The 22,067-nt window shown below is 35.2% G+C and overlaps 3 protein-coding genes across 6 annotated transcripts; 1 reads left to right on the forward strand and 2 right to left on the reverse strand.

Annotated features, from left to right (window-relative positions):
- Positions 1–304: 304 nt before the first annotated feature.
- LOC114271191 (uncharacterized) lies at positions 305–1,339 on the reverse strand. The gene is made up of 2 exons (XM_082890426.1): positions 772–1,339; positions 305–552 (listed from the first exon to the last, which is right to left on the reverse strand). The coding sequence occupies exons 1-2, from the start codon at positions 1,337–1,339 to the stop codon at positions 305–307; spliced, it is 816 nt and encodes a 271-aa protein (XP_082746552.1).
- An 831-nt stretch (positions 1,340–2,170) lies between these two features.
- LOC114271158 (uncharacterized) lies at positions 2,171–17,930 on the forward strand. Of its 4 annotated transcripts, none has more exons than XR_003632257.2 (7): positions 2,172–2,547; positions 2,652–2,707; positions 2,954–3,008; positions 3,533–3,613; positions 3,701–3,941; positions 17,623–17,716; positions 17,781–17,930. XR_003632257.2 is itself a non-coding variant. In XM_028212768.2 (6 exons), exons 1-5 carry the CDS (start codon positions 2,340–2,342, stop codon positions 3,934–3,936), a joined length of 636 nt encoding a protein of 211 aa, XP_028068569.2. In that variant the 5' UTR covers positions 2,171–2,339; the 3' UTR covers positions 3,937–3,941; positions 17,626–17,930. The 4 variants fall into 4 exon arrangements, 2 of the variants coding, with proteins under 2 accessions (XP_028068569.2, XP_028068570.2); XR_003632256.2 differs by having other exon boundaries at positions 17,626–17,716; XM_028212768.2 differs by having other exon boundaries at positions 2,171–2,547; positions 17,626–17,930.
- A 2,652-nt stretch (positions 17,931–20,582) lies between these two features.
- LOC114271206 (early nodulin-like protein 15) lies at positions 20,583–21,518 on the reverse strand. The gene is made up of 2 exons (XM_028212811.2): positions 21,240–21,518; positions 20,583–21,128 (listed from the first exon to the last, which is right to left on the reverse strand). Exons 1-2 carry the CDS (start codon positions 21,460–21,462, stop codon positions 20,770–20,772), a joined length of 582 nt encoding a protein of 193 aa, XP_028068612.2. The 5' UTR covers positions 21,463–21,518; the 3' UTR covers positions 20,583–20,769.
- Positions 21,519–22,067: the final 549 nt, after the last annotated feature.

Below are 22,067 nucleotides of genomic sequence, written 5' to 3' on the forward strand. Positions count from 1 at the left end.
CACTCACTAAAGCATATAAGCTAGTACATAAATCAATAAGAACCAACTAGTATTTCTCACAAGAAGTCTCTATGTAGTGTCCACAAGTGTTCGACCAAGTCCTGTTTGAGTTTGGAGTGAGTTCCTCTATCTCTGATGCGATGATGATTTTGAATGAATTCAAAAATTTCTAGTGTACACTCATGAGACATTGGTGGAAGACTTTCACTAATTGTATCATAATTAAAGTCTAATCCATTGGCATCTCTCTCATCTTCAACAATCATGTTATGCATTATTATGCATGCCATCATAATATCTTCCATTATTTTCGTTTTCCAAAACGTGCAGGTCCTCGCACAATCGCGAAACGTGCTTGGAGCACACCAAATGCTCGCTCAACATCCTTCCTTGCCGATTCTTGAGCTTTTGCAAAATATATTTGCTTATTCCCTTGTGGAGATGAGATTGTTTTGACAAATGTTGCCCATTGCGGATATATACCATCGGCAAGATAGTATCCCATTGTATAATCATTTCCATTGATTGAGTAATTGACTGGAGGAGCACGACCTTGAGTAAGGAGTGAAAATACAGAAGAACGATCTAATACATTGATGTCGTTATGAGATCCGGGCATCCCAAAAAAGGCATGTCATATCCATAAATCTTGAGAAGCCACAGCCTCTAAAATAATAGTTGGTTCATGGATGTGACCAGAATACATACCATTTCATGCAGTAAGACAATTTTTCCACTTCTAATGCATACAATCAATGCTCCCTAACATACCAGGAAACCCGCGATTGCTTCCCATCGCTAATAATCTTGAAATATCATCGTTGTTAGGGCTCCTCAAGTACCTCTCAGAAAACATTGCAACCACCGCCTTAACAAAGTGTTTTAGACTCTCTATGGTGGTGCTTTCACAAATTCTCACATAATCATCCACCGAATCTGCTGCTACTCCATAAGCGAGCATTCTCATAGCGGCTGTCATTTTTTGAAGGGAAGACAAACCAATGATTCCAACAGCATCTGTTTTCTGGACAAAATATGGATTGTATGCTTCCACTGTAGATAGAATATGAAGAAAGAGAGATCGATTCATCTGAAATCTCCTCCTGAATAAATGGGCAGGATATATAGCTTTTTCTGAGAAGTAGTCTTGATAAAGTCTCTCATGGCCTTGAACTCGATTGCGATAAATAACTGCATGGCCTTCAATGGAACCACTACGTCTTCTCGAACATCTTTCTCTATTGAGTCGCTCTTCTTCCATTGCAACTATCGTTATTACCTGCAATTCGTCATCATCGTCAAAGTCATTAAGAATCATTTTCATGGTATTGCGAGCCATGATAATTAAAAAATGAATGAAGTTGAGAAATATAGTTCAAATTGGTAAAAATGAAAAAGCAAATCCTTTTTATAAACAAAAATATATGACCGTCAGGAATATGTCTGTTACAGAATATTACCGTTAGAGAATATTACCGTTTGAATATGACCGTTGAGAGAATATTATCGTTTGAAAATATGACCATTGAGAGAATATTATCGTTTGAAAATATGACCGTTGAGAATATTACCATTTGAGAATATGACCGTTGAAAATATGACCGTTGAAATAAATAAATATTTACAAATGTCATGTCAATATATGCAGTACGTTATAAAAAGATTATTTATTTATTTATTAATGTTTATAATAGTTTTCTTTTAAAAATTAATTAACTTAGTTTGATTGGTTAGCTAAATAAAGAGTATGGTTGGAATGTACACTAGCTAAACTAGTTAGGCAAAATAAAGAAAGTAGTTTTTTATGTACTTTGAAGAGGCATTTTAGAGAGCATGGTTGAGCATCTCCAACGATAATAGGCATTTTATCTATCTAAACATTATTATAAAGTATATATTTTATTTTGCCTATTAACTGTTTTATGTTTCCACTCTAACTATGTTCTGTATTTTAGCTACTTATCAAAATACTATTAATTTTATAGAATGCGACATTGATAACAAAGATGAAGAGAAATAATTCTAATGATTACATATATTTTGTCTATTCTTAAAGACTATTTACATGTAACTAATAAATGTGAATTGAATTAAAATATCTAATCATATACCGAGTACGTTCAAATTAAAAAAAAGTGAATCATGCTAGTCATTTGTACCAAAAATATTCTATACCTATTAGGTTGGGACTAAGCCCGCTGACAAAGGCTGATAGAACTTATACGTCCTCACGATCGTATAAAAACCCTAGTGAAACATCTCTGGTTCAAAACCCTTAATTTGAGAGAGAGAGAGAGAAAGGGGATAGAGATATCTAAACCTGGAGTGAGGTGAGGGCAATGGAGGGAGGGGGGAGTGACAATATACTAGTCCCAGAATCAGTAATAGAGGTAGTGAAGAGAATATCTTGTAACATGGAAGAATTCAGAACCCATTTCGTCGACTTCTTGTCTCTCTGCGACCCTCAAGTTCTCTCTGAAATGCTTCCTTTACAACGTGCTCAGTCTCTCCTCTTGCTCGCCAAGGCCACTACAACTCTCTTCACCTGTAAATTCGTCCTCTCCGTTACTCCATTTTTTCTGTTTCTATTCTTGGTTTTAATTTCATTTTTTTCTTTATTTTCTTAAAATTTGAATTGGACTTGGTTTCAGTGAAATTGAGGTGCAGTGGTGTTTGCCCAGATGACCACCCTGTGAAATCAGAGCTTGTATGTTTTTCCTATCTGTTCTTTTCTTTTCTTATTCTTTTCTTTTCTTTTCTTTTTAAAATTTTTGCCTTTAATCAAATGGGTTTCTATTAATTGAGGGTTTGATAAAAGTTTCCCTCTTTCCTTGATTTGTTCAGAAAATTTGGCCTGCTGTGTATTGTTTAAATTTATGCCTCTTTTTTTTTTTTTTTTTGAATTTGATCAATTAATTCAAGGGCTTTTACTTTATGTTTTCTGTATATGTAGGAGAGATTAAGGTTGTATCAAGAAAAACTACAACGGTTCATTGATTTGAGTAAAGGTACTCTTCCTTCCCTTAATATGGTTGGCTTATAGAAACCTTTTTACAAAAGGAAAAAAGAAAAAAAAAAAGAAACGAAAATTTGAATCTGGTTTATGATATAATTTTTATTTTCCAAAATTTTCTTAGACTAAACCCACAATAGTAAAGTGGTTCTAGGACCGTTTGCTTGGACCCCTTAGATTTTAGCCAATGAAAAATCTAGGCTGCAACATTTTATTTCTTGCATCTTCTTAGCAACATGTGGTCCTTACCTTGAATTTGTATATTCAATGACATGGCATTGGCAATGACATTTTTGGAATCATCTGGGCAATAGTTAGCCATCTAGTTATATATCAAAGTACAAATAGGCCACATCATTTGAAATGAAGAATTTTAGGTTTATGGCATTTGTACGTTTATTTGAAATTCAATTTCATTCATAATTTTTTAATTGGCTTATTGTTACTTTGATTTATAAGTTTGGTTGGTAGTTATAATTTTCCTATCATCGATTACAAATTCTCTATTTGTCCGTGAAGCGCCGCTAAGACCTTCGACTACCTTGAATCACCAGGCAGCAACACGTTTTATTGAGCATTCATTGCCCGATCTTACTTCAGGTAGCTGATCAAACAATTTCTTGTCAGTGCAGTGGCAATGACTTTCTTTATGTTTTGATCTTGTTTGAAAGATTTTTATTTTTGCAGAGCAGAGGCAAAGTATGAGGGATATCAGTAGAGGAGAGGGCCCGAAGATTAAGTATGTGGAGAGAAGTGTCCACAAGAAGCGAAAATGTCAGTCATCCGGGCAACAATCTGTCCGTACTGCTACCCAGGAATTTCTTGAGAAAGCAGCCCGTGAGCTTCTTGGTGATAATAAAAATGGTTTTAAGGGACCTCTGCAGCCTGAGAATTTAGATGAAGATGATCTATCCATGGATTGACACTGGTACTTTTATATTCACATCTTTTTTGTTTTTTTGTTTTTTTTTTTTTGGGTTGGGTTGGGTTGGGTGGGTTGGGAGGAATAATTTGTCTTTCATTTTTATTATTATTTTCTTTTACCAACTTGCAATTCTTTCTACCAAAAGGTTTGAAAATCGGTTAATTGGTTGGTGCTCTTGGCACAATCTCCAGTGAAGGGTCTTGTATGGTTGTATTCATCTTGATTTATATGTGAACTGTATTGATTCTTATTGACAATGTAGTGGCTAAGTCTTTATCTTAGGTGGAGTAACCATGCTTGACATTCATTGGGTTTATATCTTTTCTAGTTAAGGTGAGCTTTTGTACCTGGATTCAAATTTACAAATTTCGAAGGGGTATTTTATTGGATTAGTACGTTAAATTTTCGGAAGATAGATAACATCTGGAGTAAAGTAGAAACAAGATATTCTACGATTACATAGAACAGAGGAATGAGACCGTCTTGTGCTCATTCTAAGTTTCTTACAATCTCCCCTCTAATTTAGTGAGTTGGAGTGAGGGATGTTGTGTATAGAAAAGTTTTGTTATGCAAAATCCTGAACATACATCACTGATTAATAGTGAATTGAACCTATTGAAGGGGATGGGGACTTGCGCATTTGGCCCTTCACTTCTCTGCACCCGTACTTGCCATGCACTGAATTGCTGAATTGGAATACTGCATGGCCATGGATCAAAATTTTATTTCAATGTGTTGCTTTGATTAATGTGAAAACAAAGACATTTTGAAAATGTATATGAAGCATTTCAAATTTTCAAGGGACAAAAGAATCTGAAAATACATTGAATTGTTTGGAAACGTAATTTGGAACCTATCTAAACTAAACATATAAAAGCCTAACAATTGATTAATTAAACATATTGAAATTTATATGTCACATTGTGATTGTGGGAGGTGAATTGGGAAAATGGCAGACATTGAGATGGGTTGGAGACCACTAAAGGTGGGAGAGGAGAGATCCAAGGCAGCCTTAGCATAGAGAGAGGGTGGCAATGGAGAGGTTTATGTTGGACATGAGCAAAAGGAAGTTTAGTGTATCAACCCCAAGGGGTTGGTCTAGTGGGTGCAACTTGGGACCTAGGGGTGTGCTCTCTCTAGGTCTCAAGTTCAACTCTTATTTGGAGCAATCTGCTTCTTGGGGTCACGTTCGCAGGCTCTACCCAAGATTTGCCCGATCCACATAGAGGGGGCGCTTTGCGTGAGTCTTGGAATTAGTTGAGTTGTGCGTAAGCTGACCCAGACACTCAGTCATAAAAAAAAAAAAGAAGAGGAAGTTTAGTGTATCGATTTGCATATGAGCCCTCTTTTATGTAGGGTGGCAAGCTAGGGAAAGCCAACTGAGCTGATGATAGGTGGCTGAACATCCTTGTTAAGCAAAATGGGGGGAACTTTGATCCTCCGCAACCTGATTGAGGCCTTGAGGGACATATCGTATGTGATGTAAACAAGTGGTATGTATGATACGTCCCCATTTGTTGTGTCAGAATGGCTCAGAGGTAAGTTATGGTATGACTGTTGAGGTATTCACATGTCTTAGACAAAGGGCCTCTCTCTCGAAGTCTAGTATGAGCTCGTCTTGTCATTGATGGTAAGCTTGGTGAGTACTTAGACGAACCCTTCAACTGTAGCCTTCGATCCGCAAGTCCTCTAGTGGTCTCAAGTGAGGTACTCTTAGCTTAGGTATTGTGAGTAGTTATGTTACATGGACTTGGATATAGGTGTTGGGTGCGGGTGTGTGTCTAGAGGTTGAATTCATCAAATTTTAAATTTAAGGGTAAGTGAACTCGGCAAAAAAAGGTCATATTTTTATATTTTTAATTTATTATGTAAGATAAAATAGTATTATATGTAACATACAATGTCAAAAAGATATATATTGCAATTATACAACAATATGTACATATATTAATTTGTTAAATACAAATATATATAAGAAGTGGTCGATGAAAAATATCCGAAATGTATTCCATACCCTTATCCAAGTGTTGAGTGTTTGATATGAGTATTTGATTTATTTTGAAGAGTTCGTGTAACATAGGTGTGTAATGAGCTTCAATCTTGGGGATTGTTAGATCAAAGCATGCTCAATGAGAGCTGTTGGCGAGCCAAGCACATTGAGCGAGCTTAAAGTTCTGGGTGTGTAGAAGTATGAGATCTTTGGATGTGGCTTGTGGGTGGTGACTTTGGTTGTCCAAGTGTTGGCACTCGATTGGGTCACATGCCATCTTGGACATGTACATATTGTGCTAGAGTCTTATAGGAACAACCATTCAAAGGGTGACGTGGTGGTGCCACGTGGCATGGTTGGATCTATGTACCTTACATATAAAAGAATGAGTGTAAATTTTTTAAAAATCAAAGTTTTTGTGAACAAAAAATTGTTAATTATTGTCAAATAACTCAATTTTATTAAACACGAGTAGATGATTTTGAAGTGTGTAGAATCCCAACAAAATAAAATTTAAAATATACGTAGACAATAGTAATATTAGTGTTACTTGTAAGTTTTCTGAACGAATTCTGTATATTCAGTTGTCCATAATACAAAGAGTACAACTAAGTTATATAGACCTAATCTAAAAAAGAAAATAAGAATAGACTTATATTCTACAATCAATCTAATATTCACATAATTAATCTAATATATTTACATATTATTCTTACACTCCCGCTCAAACTCTAGGTGTTTTAGCAGAAAACATTGAGAAGAAACTAAAAACGAGCAGTGAAGTGAGTCTTGGTAAAAAAGTCAGCAAGCTGAAGTGCCTAAGAGACGAAAGGAAGCAAGATGGAGCAAGACCATAGATGCTAACGAACAAAATGATAATCAATCTCAATGTGCTTAATCTGCTTATGAAAGACAGTGTTATGGGCAATCTGAATAGCACTACGATTTACGTTACACGGACTCGCCAGATTTGTGAAGTAATGACACAGGTACGGGTGCGGAATTCGGCTGGGATATGGACGGAGAAAGTGGATATGGTGACATAACTACGAGGCTTCAATTAGAGCTGAGATTAGGGCTTCGATTCGTCACTCTCCTCTGTCACTGTTGATCTTGATCGTCTTCGCCTCTCAGGGTTTCGATCGTCTTCGTCACTTTATTCTCATTGTCGATCTCGATTGTCTCTCTCTTCTCTCACTCTCAATCTCGTCTGTCTCTATGCTTCTCTTTCTCTTCATCTATCTCGATCTGGTTTCTGTTCTCTCTCTTTCTCTCTCTCTGTTTTAATATAATTTGTTTTATATAATATAATTTATCATATAATATATATATTATATAATTTTTATGCCTAAAATAAAAAAATCATTTATTTGATCATATATAATATAATTTATTTAATGCCTAATATAATTTTTATTTGTTATTTCTTTTTTATTTTTTAACAGAATTTATTATCCCTTATTTATTATAATTTTTTTACTTATACTATATATGTCAATTAAAAATAAAAAAATAAATTATTAAAAAAATTATCAATAAAAATAATACATATGATAAAAAATAACAAACATGTGTAAAAAATAACTATTTAACTCATCTTTATATAATAAATATATTTTAAAAATAACTATTTAACGTATCCCCGTACCCATATCCACATTTTGATCCATATCCACGTATCCTTAATTTTTAGTTTTGAAATGCCTAACCCCCAGATATGCACCCGCACCCGCACCCGAGTCTGTGTAACGTAGACTGCGATTGTTGCAGTAAAGGGAAATCGGAGAAGACTGAGGTACACCAAAATCAGATAAGAGACAACGAAGCCAAACAATCTCAGCAGTGGCATGAGTCATCACACGATACTCAACCTTGACAATGGAACGTGCAATAATGGTCTGTTTCTTAATCACCAAGAAACATGCAGAAGCCAAAAGTAGACTTGCGATCAGTAACATCACCAGCCCAATCAGAATTAACATAGGCCACCAAATCCAAAGAGAAAATGGAGGACAATAGTAAGTCCTAAAATATAGTACCCTAGAGATTGCGAAGAACGTGAACCAAAGTAGCTTAATGTGTAAAATGAAGAGCATAAATGAATTGGCTAACCATATGAATAGTATAGGCAAGATTAGGACGAGTGATAGCTAGATAGACTAAGTAACCAACAAGCTCTCGATATAAAGTGGGATCATTCAAAGGAACACTATCAGTAGTGTTAAGCTTCACATTAAGCTCAATAGGGGTATCAAAAATCTTAGTGTCAGTAAGATTGGTGTAATGAATAACCTCATTTGCATACTTGGCCTGAGACAGAAAGTAACCATTGGGAGAAAAAGCTACCTCACTACCAAGAAAATATTGCAATGAGTCCAAATTCTTCATTTTGAAGGTGCTGAAGAGATGTTGCTTGACCTCAGAGATAGCAGAAGAGTCAGAACTAGTGGTGATCACATCATGCACATACAGTAATAATGCAACAAAGCTAGTAGAAGTGTGAAGGAGAAATAAAGTAGAATCTTGGGTACAAGGATGAAACCTAAGCTGAGTGATAGCGTCCTGAAAGCGATCATACAAAGCACGAGGGGATTGCTTCAAACTATACAGAGCATGCTGAAGACGACAAACCTGTCCAAAGGAAAGAGGAAGGTCAGGGAGAGGACGCATATAAACCTCCTTAGTGAGATGGCCATTAAGAAAAGCATTCTTAACATCCATTTGATAGAGAGGCCAATGACAAAAAGCAGCAACAGAAATCGAAGTATGGACAATAGTCATCTTGGCAATAGGGGCAAAGGTTTGTTCATAATCAATACCATACTCCTGTGAGAAACCTTTGGCAATCAGGCGAGTTTTGTAGTGCTCAAGAGAACCATTAGAGTGAGTCTTGACTTTATAGACCCATTTGCAATGAACCAGATTTTTGCTAGCAGGCAACGAGACTAGCTTCCCAGTAGTAGTCTTCTGCAAAGCAGACAACTCATCCTCCATAACTTGAACCCAATTAGGATCTTGATAGGCTGCCTTGTAAGACTAGGGTTCTGAAAAATAGTAAATAGTAGACAAAAAGGTGCAATATGAAGGAGAAAAACATATTTTAGCAAAACCAAGTTTGACTACCCATTTATGGATGCGAAGGGGATGCTTACGATTGGCAAGATCAGAGTCGTCGGAGGCAGGAGGATCGACAACTGGGCAGAGACAATTGGTGGAGGGAGAGCCTTTCGACGAGAATAGACTAACAGAGGAGGAGACGAAGATGGAGCCTGAGGGGGAGGAAAATGAGGAGGAAACGAGGAAACAGACTCATGGGGGTTAGTGGAGAAAGGCTCAGCAAGTGGGGTGGTAGAGGGAACAAGTGTATGGGAAACAATGGGGATGTACTCATCCAGAGGGACCTCAGAAAGAAATGGATTAATATGAATCAAATCATCTTTGGAAACCAAAGCAATGATAGGAAGAAGCTGAAAGTAAGACAGATGTTCGAGAAAGGCAACATGGCGTGAGACATAAAGGTGACAAGAAACAGAGCCATAACAACGATAGCCTTTTTGGGTAAGACTGTAGTCCAAAAAGACATACAGAATAGATTGGACAGTAAGTTTGGCCTTATCTTTTATGGGGAAGAAGGACAAAACAAGCAGATCCAAAAGCATGCAGAAAGGAGTAATTGAGAAGTTGGGAGAACAAAATCTCATAAGGAGAACGACTAGAGAGTAGAGGAGTAGGCGTACGATTTAGAAGAAAAGTAGCAGTAAGAACTGCTTCACCCCAAAAAGGGGCCAGAACGGAGACAGAGAGGAGAGACCTAATTGTCTCAAGGAGATAATGCTGTTTACTCTCAGCTTGACCATTTTGGGCAGGTGCATCAGTACAATAAGTTTGGTAAATAGTACCTAAATTGGCCAAATACTCAGAACTCAATTTTAAAATATTCACCACCCAAGTCAGACCGTAATGTAATAGTAGACCCAATCTGTCTAGTGACCATAGACTGAAAAGTACGGTATATTTGGTAGAAGTCAGATTTATGAGTTATAAGATAAACCCAAGTGTAACGGGTGCAGTCATCAACAAATGACACATAGCATGCAGAACCCCCTTTAGTGAGAACAGGATAAGGACCCCAGACATCAGTATGAACTAAAAAAAACGGTGTATTAGATATAGAAGTACTTTTATAAAAAGGTAAGGTTGTCATTTTGACAAGTTTACACTCCTGACATTCGGTAATTTGACTAGGAAAATTTTTACCCAATATACCTTTGAGCCAAAGGCCATAAGTGATTAGCAAACAAATGCCCTAATCTAGAATGCCATAAATAGAAAGGACTTGATAGATAATCTAACTGAAAAGAGAAACAAGCAGTCGGAGAAATAGTCATAGGCAAGCTCTCCACTACATAGAGTTCTCCAACTCTACGGCCGGTCCCATTTTGCTGCTTAGACATTCGATCCTGCACAAAACAGATAGAAGAAGAAAAGATAAAATCAAAACCGGAGGCATCAAGTTGACTGATAGATAATAAACTGACAGATAACTGAGGAACATATATAATAGATGGAATAGAGACAACAGACATAGCAAACGGTAGGACAAACCCAACAAATGTAATAGATATACCCGATATATTAGCAACATTAACAGTAATAGGAAAGGGAGGGGGAGTACAATTCTGAAGTAAGAAGAGATGATGCGTCGTATGATGAGAGACACCAGAGTTAAAAAGCCAAACAGACGAAGAGATACTTGAAGAAGAACTAAGAAAACTTAAATGAAGAGCAGAAACAACGGAGGTAGACGGGGATGGCTAGGAAGTAGACAGTATATGCTGAAGTTGACTAATCTGAGCACTCAAGGAAGCCAAGTCAGGATCAAGAGCCGGAGCAGATGCAGTATAAGCGGCAAGAGGAGCACATAACTAGTTCTGAGAATGCTGAAGAGATGAGGTAGGCAGACGTTCCTTCTTGGGACAGTGATACTTCCAATGGCTCCTTTGATGGCAGAAGGCACACTCATCTGAAGTCAGAGACATTATAATAACCAAACAAAAAAAACCGAGGGAGTTTAAGTGTAATAAACCTAAAATAAAGCAAAATAGCCGAACTAGGGGTTTAAGTGTAATAACCAAAATTTGAGGGGTCAAACTGTAATACACTAGAACAAAATGACCATAGTGTAATAACCAGAAGAATGATGGGTTCAAAACGTAATAATCCACAAATTAAATGTAAAGATCAAACCAGTTACGAAGGACGATAGAGAGATCAACCGTGCGAAAGAACCAGGAGTCACGAACATAGGCATAGAGAGAGAGAGAGAGATCGACCTGGCGACCTGGCGAACCACAGAGAGGGAGAGAGAGAGAGAGAGAGATCCCTCACACAACTCTTCGAACCGAAAAGAGCCCTTAAACTGTGTCGCACGCACCAGTTGAAGGGTCATCGACAGAAGATAGAGTCGGAGATTGAGATGTGAAGCAGAGGAGATGAGCCACGAACCAGATGAGTCATAGTTTCAGGTTGGATGACTTGCAACAGCTGTCTAAAGACAGCTTCAGAGAACCAAAAGGTCTTCACGAACTAGAGAACCAAGAGTCTACATCCAACGATATAGATAGATGAGCTAGAGATGACTCACGCTGAACCACGAATCAAAGACGAGAGAGAACCAGTTGTGAGTGAGACCCAGTCGCGAAGTAAGACCAGTCACCAAATAGAGGGAAGACTACGAACCAGATGAATCGTCAAACAAAGGGGAACTTCGAACCAGATTTGACCAAACCAGATGAACCAGAGAAAGAATCAGTTTGTGCAAAACCCTAGCCACCACAAGATCAGTAATGGTGTAGCTCTTATACCATGTAAGTTTTCTGAACGAATTTTGTATATTCAATTGTGTCCATAATACAAAGAGTACAACCAAGTTATATAGACCTAATCTAAAAAAGAAAATAAGAATAAACCTATATTCTACAATCAATTTAATATTCACACAATCAATCTAATATATTTACATATTATTCTCACATTACTATGTTACTAATTATAATATTTTTGGGTCCTGCTAATGACAGCCCTAAGGGTTGTCAGTAAGGAACGCAAAATGCAAAAATATTTATAATCCCAAATTCCCAATACACTTTCACATATCCCAAAATACATATTTTTATACATTTTCCACACATTACAGTACACTTTATACCCATTTTCTAACACTAGCATTTTCTAATATTTATTAATATAGTAAAATGCAATCTTACATAAATATATATATATATACTTCTTGAAAACAAATTATAAAAGCATTTATAAAAAATTCTAAATTCATTTCGTCAAAACTTATTATTTCAGCATATTGCATTTTGTTTTGGTGTGTTTTTCTATGTTTTGATGGAAACACTAGAATTTCATTATTCCACTAATGTTTCATTTGCGTCTCTTAGAAAATGGAACTTTACGGTTGTTTCAATGAAACAAATGGAAATTTTGTTATTTGTGTAGGGTTAGTTGTTTCCACCAAACCAAAATTGCTGGTTGCATGGCAATGGCTATAAAAGAATGAGATATGCATTTGATGTAGGATGGCCCGAGAATACAAATAATACAACGGAAAAGGAATGATCCAATCAAATAAAATAAACCATAACCCCAAAAAACAAAGAAATTCTCTCAATTTAATTTCATCATCAAATGCTAAAAAAACTCTACTACATAATGGCTTATTTATAGGCAACCCAGAAAACGCTAGTTAATGAGTTTCCAAAATGAAACATGGCAATAATTAAAAATCCTAAATAAGAATTTCCAAAATAAAATAAGACTAGTGAAATCTCAAGTAATATTATAATAATGTAACAATTTCTAAAATCCTTATCTTTCTGAAAATCTCCAAATCCTTTCTCATCCAATGCCTTTTCTATTGGCATCATTTCTCCTCAGCTGCGAAAAACTCTTCGGAGAGTCTTAAGAGAAGTCATCCAGGAAATGAAGCTTATGCCTGAATACAACATTTTGACCCTTGATGGCATCCATCATAAGAAATCCAACAGAGGACTGACAAGAAGCAATTACATAAAAGGTAGTGGACAAGCATCAACAATTCTTGGAGAAACACCATCAAACAAAACAATAGGCTGCAAGGTTCCTTGATCAAGTAGTATCATATTCTCCATATGAAATATTGAGCCAATATTTAAAGTAAAAAAAGAGTCAATAAAATATGCATGTGGTCTATATTCAAGAATGACAACTATACACCCTTTAGATGTCAACATCAAATATGTGAATGAATTAGACATGGGTTGCACCAAAGTCACATGCAAGCCCTGATGTTTAAGAGAATTTAGAATATCGGCTAAAGTGCTACCAACTTCAAGCATGTAATCGGATAAAGTAACAGAGTGAATGGATTGGGGGGATTGTCCATACTAAAATCAAGCAGATCCGGAATAGCAGGCAAGGACACAAAACCAATGGGCTGTTCTTCAAGTGTCACCATAGGTGATGATTCAATGTTAGGTACTGCATAATTGGTTACCTCAGACAATTATTAAGTTGATCTTCTACTGCCAAATAAGGCTCAACTTCTATAGCATCTCCATAGGCGTCCTCTAGGTTCTTATAGATCATGTCTTAAGCCAAACATGAATTGACCAACAAGAATATAGTGGTCATGACTAGTTTCAAATTTTAAGAGACTGAAGCTTAACAAAGTAATTGTGGACACTAGAATCTGGGAATAAGGAATGTTAAGGCAACAAGCAATATTGGGTCCTAGCCTAAAAACATCATCGATGATTCACTCAAATGAGCAGACTTCTAGATACTGGATTATTGAAGAGGAGTAAACCATCTATGAATAATAAACTAACAATACTTACTTGGTGACCAAATACAATACAGTCAAATGCCAGCTTTCTGGGACATACAAACATTAATTGGCAGTATCAATTATATGAGGGGAAAACACAGAAGAAAATATCAAAATAGTCAAAACTATCATCACATCTACAAAACAGTATATGACACAAACTGGAAACATTTGATCAAGATGTAAGTTATATGCATGTACAAGACAAACATGCCTAAAACTCCTAGAACCTAATACAGAGCCGTACAAATAGTTAATCCTAACTTAATTAAACACAAGCAACAAAAACCACAAAACAACATACTCAAAACCCAGTTCATATCAATTCCTCAAATCAACTATGTATGTTTGTATAAATATACATGTGCAAGAGAGAGCACTCAAATTTGAATATTAGATTAAGAAATCAGTGAGGCCTTGAAAGAGTTTCGATCTGAATATGAGATTAACCAATGTCACGATTCATGACCATATGCTCTGTATTTGCTTCAAACAAAATAAAATAGTGAGATAGACTATGAACCCTAGATCAATAGAAAACACGATGAAGCGCGATGTAGTCGGAAAACAATCATTGGTGATTCGCCGATGACTCCTCAAACAAGAGCTGATGAAACAACGATTCAATGTTTCACCATCTCTCCGCCCTCACTCTTTTCAGGTCTTTTGAAGGGTTGAGCAAGAGAAACCTTCACCATTTTGGGGTTTCCAAAACATAGAGTGAGATATACAAAATGACTTACGGGTTTTTAATATGTAATTTGTTTTTTGTCCTTTGATGAAAAATATTTTACTTAAAAAATATTGGTTACTTTTTTTAACCAACCAAACAACGGAAAATAGAGACTTAATGCTTTCTTCCTCAATTTGCAAGAAGAGGGAAGGGGGAGGAGGAGGGAGGATATTAGAAACTTTAGTCCTTTGAGCATAATTGGAAGGGATAGAGAATTTTGACAAAAGTTCTTGCTACTTGCCTAAAAGTTGTGTTGCTTATGGTGGTGTCTAAGTCTTAGAAAGGTAGATTTTGGTTGTTGTGTTGGTGGTGATAAAAGGACAATTCTAGCATCAAGACTGGTATATGTTGGGGTTTGGGGATTAGTAGAGAGGCTGGATTCGGTATTGTATCTCGACACAGTTAGGTTGTTGGTCTTAGTTAATGGCTCTCCAACTGGCTTTTTTTCATACGTCTAGGGGATTGCATTTGGGAGATCCTTTTGTCTCCTCTGCCTTTCATCTTAGATACAGAAGTTTTCAACAGAATGATTGAGAAAAAGGTGTAGGGGCTTCCTTGTATGCTTTGACATGGGACAACCTGATGGATCTTTACTGGTCTCACTTTATGCAGATGATACTATTATATTTTGTGCCCCTGAGGTAACAACTTTCTTGCATTCATGGGTTGATGATTTCCAAGGCTGGAACCTATATTACATGGTTGGGTACCGGTGTCGAGTGTAGGTATGTGTCTACATGGCCGATTCATCTAATTCCCATGACCAAGGATTTCTTAATATACCTATTTTAATTTTTAGGTTAAAATGGTGTTCACAAGGTTTCATAGAGCATTTCATGCATAATACTGGGTTATATTAATAGGTTTTCATGATAAATTTGAATTACTAAATATGCTTGCTATGTAAATATTCATACGTGTTGAGCATTTATGTCATGCCCTTATCTAGGTGTCAGAGTGTTCAACATGGGTACTTTATACATGTAGAATAGTCCATGTGACATAGGCTGGAACCCTCATAAAGGAACATTGCAGTATGCCATCTTAGCTTTGTTTTTCCATTCGCTTGTGTTGCAATGTAGAGTTGTAGTCTTTTCCTTCCATTCTTTTTTTCCTCCCATTTTTCATGTATTTTTTACCTTTCTCATTTCTTTCTTGTTTTTCTGTTTTTGTCTAATCTTCATTTAAACAATATCTTGTTTCATTTGTAGGAAGCCAGACCTGTGATATGTTTTGTTTTGTATGGGGATAATAATTGCGATCTTATCATTGTTGTTCTTTTGGCATGGTTAATGCATATTAATGGAAACTCATAGAGTTTTTATTTTATTTTTATATCAATTGACAGTAGCAAAATGATCTTTAGAACCCTATACATTATTTTTTTCTTTCTTCACATTTTTTCTCTTCCATTATCAACCTGCCATCACCTTCTGCTGCCACCCACCATCCCCACCACCATTACCACCCTATCACATCTCTTTCTACCAAAATCCACCTCACCCATTTTTCTCTCTACAAAAGCCCACCAACACCACCCTTTCTTTTTCTACAAAAGCCCACCATCACCACCCTTTCTCTCTCTACTAAATCCACTACGACCACCCTCCCTCTCTACCAGCAGTAGTATGTATATGTATATAATGTATATGTATGTATGTAATATATGCAATGTATAATTCTTGATTAGAGAATCAGCTGTTAATAGTTTTGTGCAGTTGGGTTGAGGGAAGGGTGGATCCAGATGTGTTCATTTTTAAAGATTTTTTGGATGACTTGATTGGTTAGGGGGTTTCCCCCCATATTGGGGTTCTTCTTTGTATTCTTTTGCATTAGCTTGATGCATCAGCTTGATGTTGCTCTCAATAAAATTGCTTTTATTTATCAAAATATATATATATATATATATAAACAATATATAATTGGATTGGGGATGTAAAATAGCAAGAAAAATGAAAAAAAGAAAGGGTCTATTTGACATTTTCACCTTTCATTAATCATGTTCACGTTATTACAAATAAAATGGAATTGTTTGGCTATTTGGGGGACAATTTGCTGATCATGCATTTTATTTGTGAACTCCAAGCTTTAAATGCACAAATTGTGATTGGCCACTTGAGTGGCTATGTATACCAGCTCGAGCAGGCTTCTCACGGTTTGATGATTGTTTTTATCTGCTTGAAATGAAGCATGCTGATTTGAGATTCTTTTTATCTGCTTGACAGAGTGTTGTAACTTGTAATTGTTCTGCATGGTTCTGATTTCCTCGTTTGAGCCAGAATAAATTTTGGACTTCAAGGATTGTCTCATCTATAAATACGGAACCCATGGGCGTATTAGTGATTATTTTCTAAGCTTTCTATATATCATTATTTCATGAGTTTGTGAGAGCTTTGGTGGATTCCAAGGCTTTAGTGGATCGTGTTCAGTTCATGGTGGATTCCAAAGGTATCGTGGGATCGATACTCAATCATCGATTGAAGAAAGAGATAATGGATTCGGTTAGTACAAGAAGTACACCCGCAAGCTGGTGGATTCAACACCTAAGGCGCATGGATTCGGCTATGTTCCCATGGTTTTTACCGTTGGGGTTTCCACGTTTTGTTGCGTGTGTGATCGCTTTACTTTATGCTTGCTATTTATAATTGTGTGATAAATTAATCAATCCTATTCAATTGGCAAAACGACATCCGTATCGACATCACGAAAATTTCATTAATTATTCTTTACAAGTCATTGCGGCATGTAATATCAAATTTATACATGTCTTAAAATTTTATACCTTTCTCTCATCTCTTTTTCTTTGCAAGTAATTGTGGCTAGGCAGCATCAAATTTATACATGTTTTTTAATTTATAAACCTTTTTCTCATCTTTGTTTTCCTTTACAAGTCATTGCAGCATGTGCCGTCAAATTTATGTACAAGTTTGAACTTCTAGTCAGCACGAAAAGTGTGGAGTTGTCTTTCCAATTTCCGTTAACCTTGAACGTTTGCATTTAAATGGTGTTTGTGGTTGAGGATTTGTATAGCTTAGTTATAATCTGCTTTCTGACAATTCTCTCTTTTTTCTTTTTTCTTCTCTAGCAGAATTATATGGAGCAGATGTTCTAATGTTGGTGACGAAATTTCAGTGGAGGGGCATTCTTATGCTACTGTTGGCGTTTTCCCTAGTTTAAAGGTTGCATATGGAGCATCGGCATATCATTTATTATGCTACTGTTGGCGTTTTCCCTAGTTTAAAGGTGTTGTTTTCTTTTCTTTCTTTTTCTTTTTTTTTCTCCTGCAAAACAGCATCTTCTTGCTTCTAGAACTTTCATAGAGGTGTTGTAAAGTTACTTTCAGTATTTTGATTGTAACTGACTGTTAATTTAGAGATCATAGTAGTTGTCTTACCTGGCTTTCCATTGTCCAGACTGCCTATGCAACACAACTACTTGGTTTTGTTGGCATTTCCAGAGTCTTTCGGTTTTAAATTTGGGTTGTCATTGGCAAATGGATCCACATGTGTGTATAACTCCTGTTGAGTATCCAATCCAAAACCCGAGCCTGTGCCAAAAAATTCTCTATGCATGAGTAGCTTTGGAGTCCTACTCTATGCATTTGTTGGGGATCAACCAAAATCGAACTGGACAATAACTGATATAGAGGAGAATATTAGTTAGAAAAAGGAAAGTTGAGGAGTCTCCTTGAATAAATTGAGAGGATGCTGGAACAGTGCTATTGCAGTCATGCAATGAATTTTGAATTTCATGAATAGCTGATTTCAATAATTCATATGGTTTAGGTCAGTTCAGTTTATATATATATATATATATATATTCAGAATAAATTTGATCATTTGTTCCTTTCCAAATCTACTTTAGCAGGAGTCTCGAGCATTGGGTTATTTTCATTTATTTTATTTTTGTTCATTTGTTCACGAAAATTGATCCATCATCATTAGTTATGTGGTGGTCAAGTTGTAACCGTCTTCATTCTTCTTCAGAAGTGGCCATATTGATGGATTTGTGTGACAACATAATTAAAGCCCTTCCAAACTATGATATGCTATGTGAGACTTGGGGGGGGGGGGGGGGGCGGTGAGATCATTTGTAAATATTTTATGTTGTAATTATTTATAAGAGGATAATAATTTATATTTTTAGAATTGACCGTTGCTAGCGCTACGTACAATCAATTATAAAAATTAAACACAAAATCATGTGTTGCTACTTGCAAGAGCTTTTGTGGTTGGTTTCCTGATTAATTCTGCTTTAATATTTTTCTTGTTCATGTGAGTGTTTTTGTTTGGAGTATTTACGTGTAAGTCTTAATAAGTGGATTTATTGTCTAATAAGTTTTATAGGCAAAATTTGTAATAAAAAAACTCGCGAATTGTAAGTTTTATTAATAATTTATAAAAATTATGACAAAAAAGAAGTCACTAATTATTAATTTTTAGCGACATATATAAAAAGTTGTCACACAAAAATTATTTTTAGCGACAATTTTATTAAGACTTATTTTTGATAAAATTTGATGGAAATTAAGTTCAACTATTGAGACATATCGGTAGTTTACCTTTTTTGTTTTGACTGAGTGAAATATATAATCATAAGGAGTTTTTTACGGAAGCATTTAAACAAATTTTAATTTATGAATTTATACTAGATTGTTAAAATTTTTTAGATTTTCAAGTCTCATTTAAATTTTAATAGTTGGAATTATCTTTTAAACAATGATTGTTCATCATTTATGATTATTTATAAAAGAATATGATGATTTGATATTTATGTTGATTTTTAAAATTTAAAAATATGAACTTTCAAATTGAAAAAATTTTAAAAAAATTACGCGCAAAAAAAAAAAAAATTATTTGAAAAAAATCAAAAAATTGAATTATGTTTTGCAAAATCGAAAATTTTTGATCTATAAAAGAGCATGATGATGGAACATTAATGTATAAAATTGAAAAAAAAAAACCTTTAAAAATGAAAACATTGATAATGTTTTCAGTTTTAATGGATAGTTGAATCAAACTAATAAGTAAAAGGGTAAAAACGTTTAATCTCATGCGGTTTTTTTTTCCCATCAATTAGTGAAATAATTATCTGGAATATCAATAAGCAAAATTGATAATGTTCTTGATTTTAAAAATTACAAAAAATTGATAATATTATCATTTTTACTAAATATGACTTATTGATTCAAAATTTTTTAGATAAGACCTGAACTACCATAACATTTATATTTATAGATATGATTTTTAGATAATTAACTCTTATTTATCAAAGAGTGTCTGTAAAACAAAGAACTATTCCAAAAAACTATTCAAAAAAGCAGGTCTATATTGCAATCATTCTCATGCAGTTCACATTTTACCAATTTTAAATATATATGCAACACTTTTAGGTGATTTTTTGGGACCAAAATAGCATATTTTTTCTTTACTTTTAACAGTTGATTTTATGAGAATATTTAATTATTTCTTTCTTTTTTATTTATTTAATTTATTTATTTATTGAGATAATGAGATGACAAAGTATAATAATGACATATGAGCTTATGAAATACAATTTAATGTGATAAATTTATGCATACCTTTTATTTTTTATCATTTTCTTTTCATTGACATTGTGTGGACTGAAATGCTACCATTTCCATTTCGAGCCTGTTGCTAGAAAAGAAATCAATATATATTTGTTAGATTTTTTCTAAAACAGGTTATGTTATTAATATATTTATTTTTATTGTGGGTAATGTATTTATTTTGATGTGATATGTGTATAATATTAAAAAAAATGGGCTCTCTTTTGTACAAAACTTTAGTCGAGCATACTTAAGTTTTCTAATGATTGATTCATTACTAGAGAAGTGGTGATGATAGGTAGTGGAAATTTATTCGATCGTTAACTCCAATTAGTTGATGGGCACACAAATTGGACACTCAATTATCAAAAAGTAAAAGAAAAAAAGAGTACTTTTTGAAATATAGAAAAAATCTGTATTAAATCAAACTCAAAGGATGGCAGTGTAATTTATCCCAAAGAAAAAGGCACTGTACATTAAATAAATAAATGAATTTATATTGAATTTTACTTGTGCAGCTCAACAGCATCTACTGTCAACCCACATACATAGAAAATCAAATCATTCCCCCCACAAAAAATACATCTCATTTTCTCTCCATGCGTCAAATATATAAATCAAATCAAATTGAATAGCACTGAATTAAAAATATTGAGGAACCCCTCACCACATCAAACCCAACCCAGCCAAAACAACCAATGTCACCACCACTAAACCGCCCTGGAACCTGGTGGCACCGCTAGTGGGTGCAATGGCTGGACCTTGGAACTCAACAGGAGATGGTGCCGGAGCAATTCCCAAGTGCCTCCTATGTCTCTCAGACATGACCACAACAATCAGCCTCTGTCCCTTCTCGCAGTGTCCCTCGGCTCCACTAATGAAGTAGAATGGTCCTGCTTTGTCGAGTCTCACCTTAGTGTTGCCGTCCTTGTACTCTGCAATGGGGCTCGAAGTGTTGCAGGTCACATAGTCTCTCTTGCTCACTTGCAGTACGGAATCTTTGTTGCTGTCATAATTCCAAACTACCAAACAAGAACACAACAAGATTATGTTAATTCTGTGACTATGTTTGTTTTATTTTATTATTGGAAGAGATCTATAAAGCTTGGAAATGGAGGAGGAAGATTGATTACCAAGAGAGTCACCAATGAGGAAGCGGGAGCTTTCAGCCCATTGATTGAGAGAATCAGGAGAGTGATGAGAGGAGGAAGAAGGAACATTCCATGCTTGTGTCTTCCCTCCAACCAAGAACTCTCTGGCTTCTGATAAGCTGCTATTTGCCAAGAAGACCAACAATAGAACAACCAATGAAGAAGAAGAAGAAGAAGAAGACACAGCTCTTGCAAAACCAGCCATGGACACTGCTTAGCTTCTTGGAGAGAGAGAGAGAGAGAGAGAGAGAATGTTTTATGGTGGTGATGGTGAGTTAGGGGTGTGTGTATATATATATGGAGGTAGGAGAGAAGGGGAAAGAAGTAGCCGTTGGGAAAGGTTGGAAGTGACACGGCTGGCTTTCCTGCGTTTCGAGATACGTTATGGTTTTGTTTTGTCGGTTATGTTATGACAACGGTAAAAATATTAAAATGAAATGATAACCACTCATTAATATAGCTAGTATGGGATTGGATTCTCTTTCGTCAAGGGAAGTGTTATAAATTTTAAATAAATTATTAAATTTTTTATTAATTTTTTCATATGAGTGTGGAATTCATGTACATATAATTTGTGTGAGTCTCATACGCATGTGAAAAGTTTAATAGAAAATTTAATAATTTATTTAAGGTCTCTATTATAATTCTTTGTCAAATTGAGAAAGTATTTAGGTTGATAAGTTCATTTTTGAGAACGGTAAAAATATTAAAATGAAATGATAACCACTCATTAATATTATTTTTATGAGATTGGATTCTCTTTTTGTCAAATTGAGAGAGTATTTAGGTTGGTCTGTTCATTTTTTAGAG

The sequence above is a fragment of the Camellia sinensis genome, chromosome 10 (assembly GCF_055761805.1).
Source record: "Camellia sinensis isolate YWXY chromosome 10, ASM5576180v1, whole genome shotgun sequence".
Lineage (NCBI taxonomy): Eukaryota > Viridiplantae > Streptophyta > Magnoliopsida > Ericales > Theaceae > Camellia > Camellia sinensis.

Coding starts and splice junctions, on each gene's coding strand:
- LOC114271191 (XM_082890426.1), bottom strand. CDS start 1,339: ATGGCTCGCAATACCATGAAAATGATTCTTAATGACTTTGACGATGAT. Junction 553..771: donor AAGCAATCGCGGGTTTCCTG/GTATGTTAGGGA, acceptor TCCTTACTCAAG/GTCGTGCTCCTCCAGTCAAT.
- LOC114271158 (XM_028212768.2), top strand. CDS start 2,340: ATGGAGGGAGGGGGGAGTGACAATATACTAGTCCCAGAATCAGTAATA. Junction 3,009..3,532: donor GTTCATTGATTTGAGTAAAG/GTACTCTTCCTT, acceptor TTGTCCGTGAAG/CGCCGCTAAGACCTTCGACT. Junction 3,614..3,700: donor ATTGCCCGATCTTACTTCAG/GTAGCTGATCAA, acceptor TTATTTTTGCAG/AGCAGAGGCAAAGTATGAGG.
- LOC114271206 (XM_028212811.2), bottom strand. CDS start 21,462: ATGGCTGGTTTTGCAAGAGCTGTGTCTTCTTCTTCTTCTTCTTCTTCA. Junction 21,129..21,239: donor CCTCATTGGTGACTCTCTTG/GTAATCAATCTT, acceptor CTTGTTTGGTAG/TTTGGAATTATGACAGCAAC.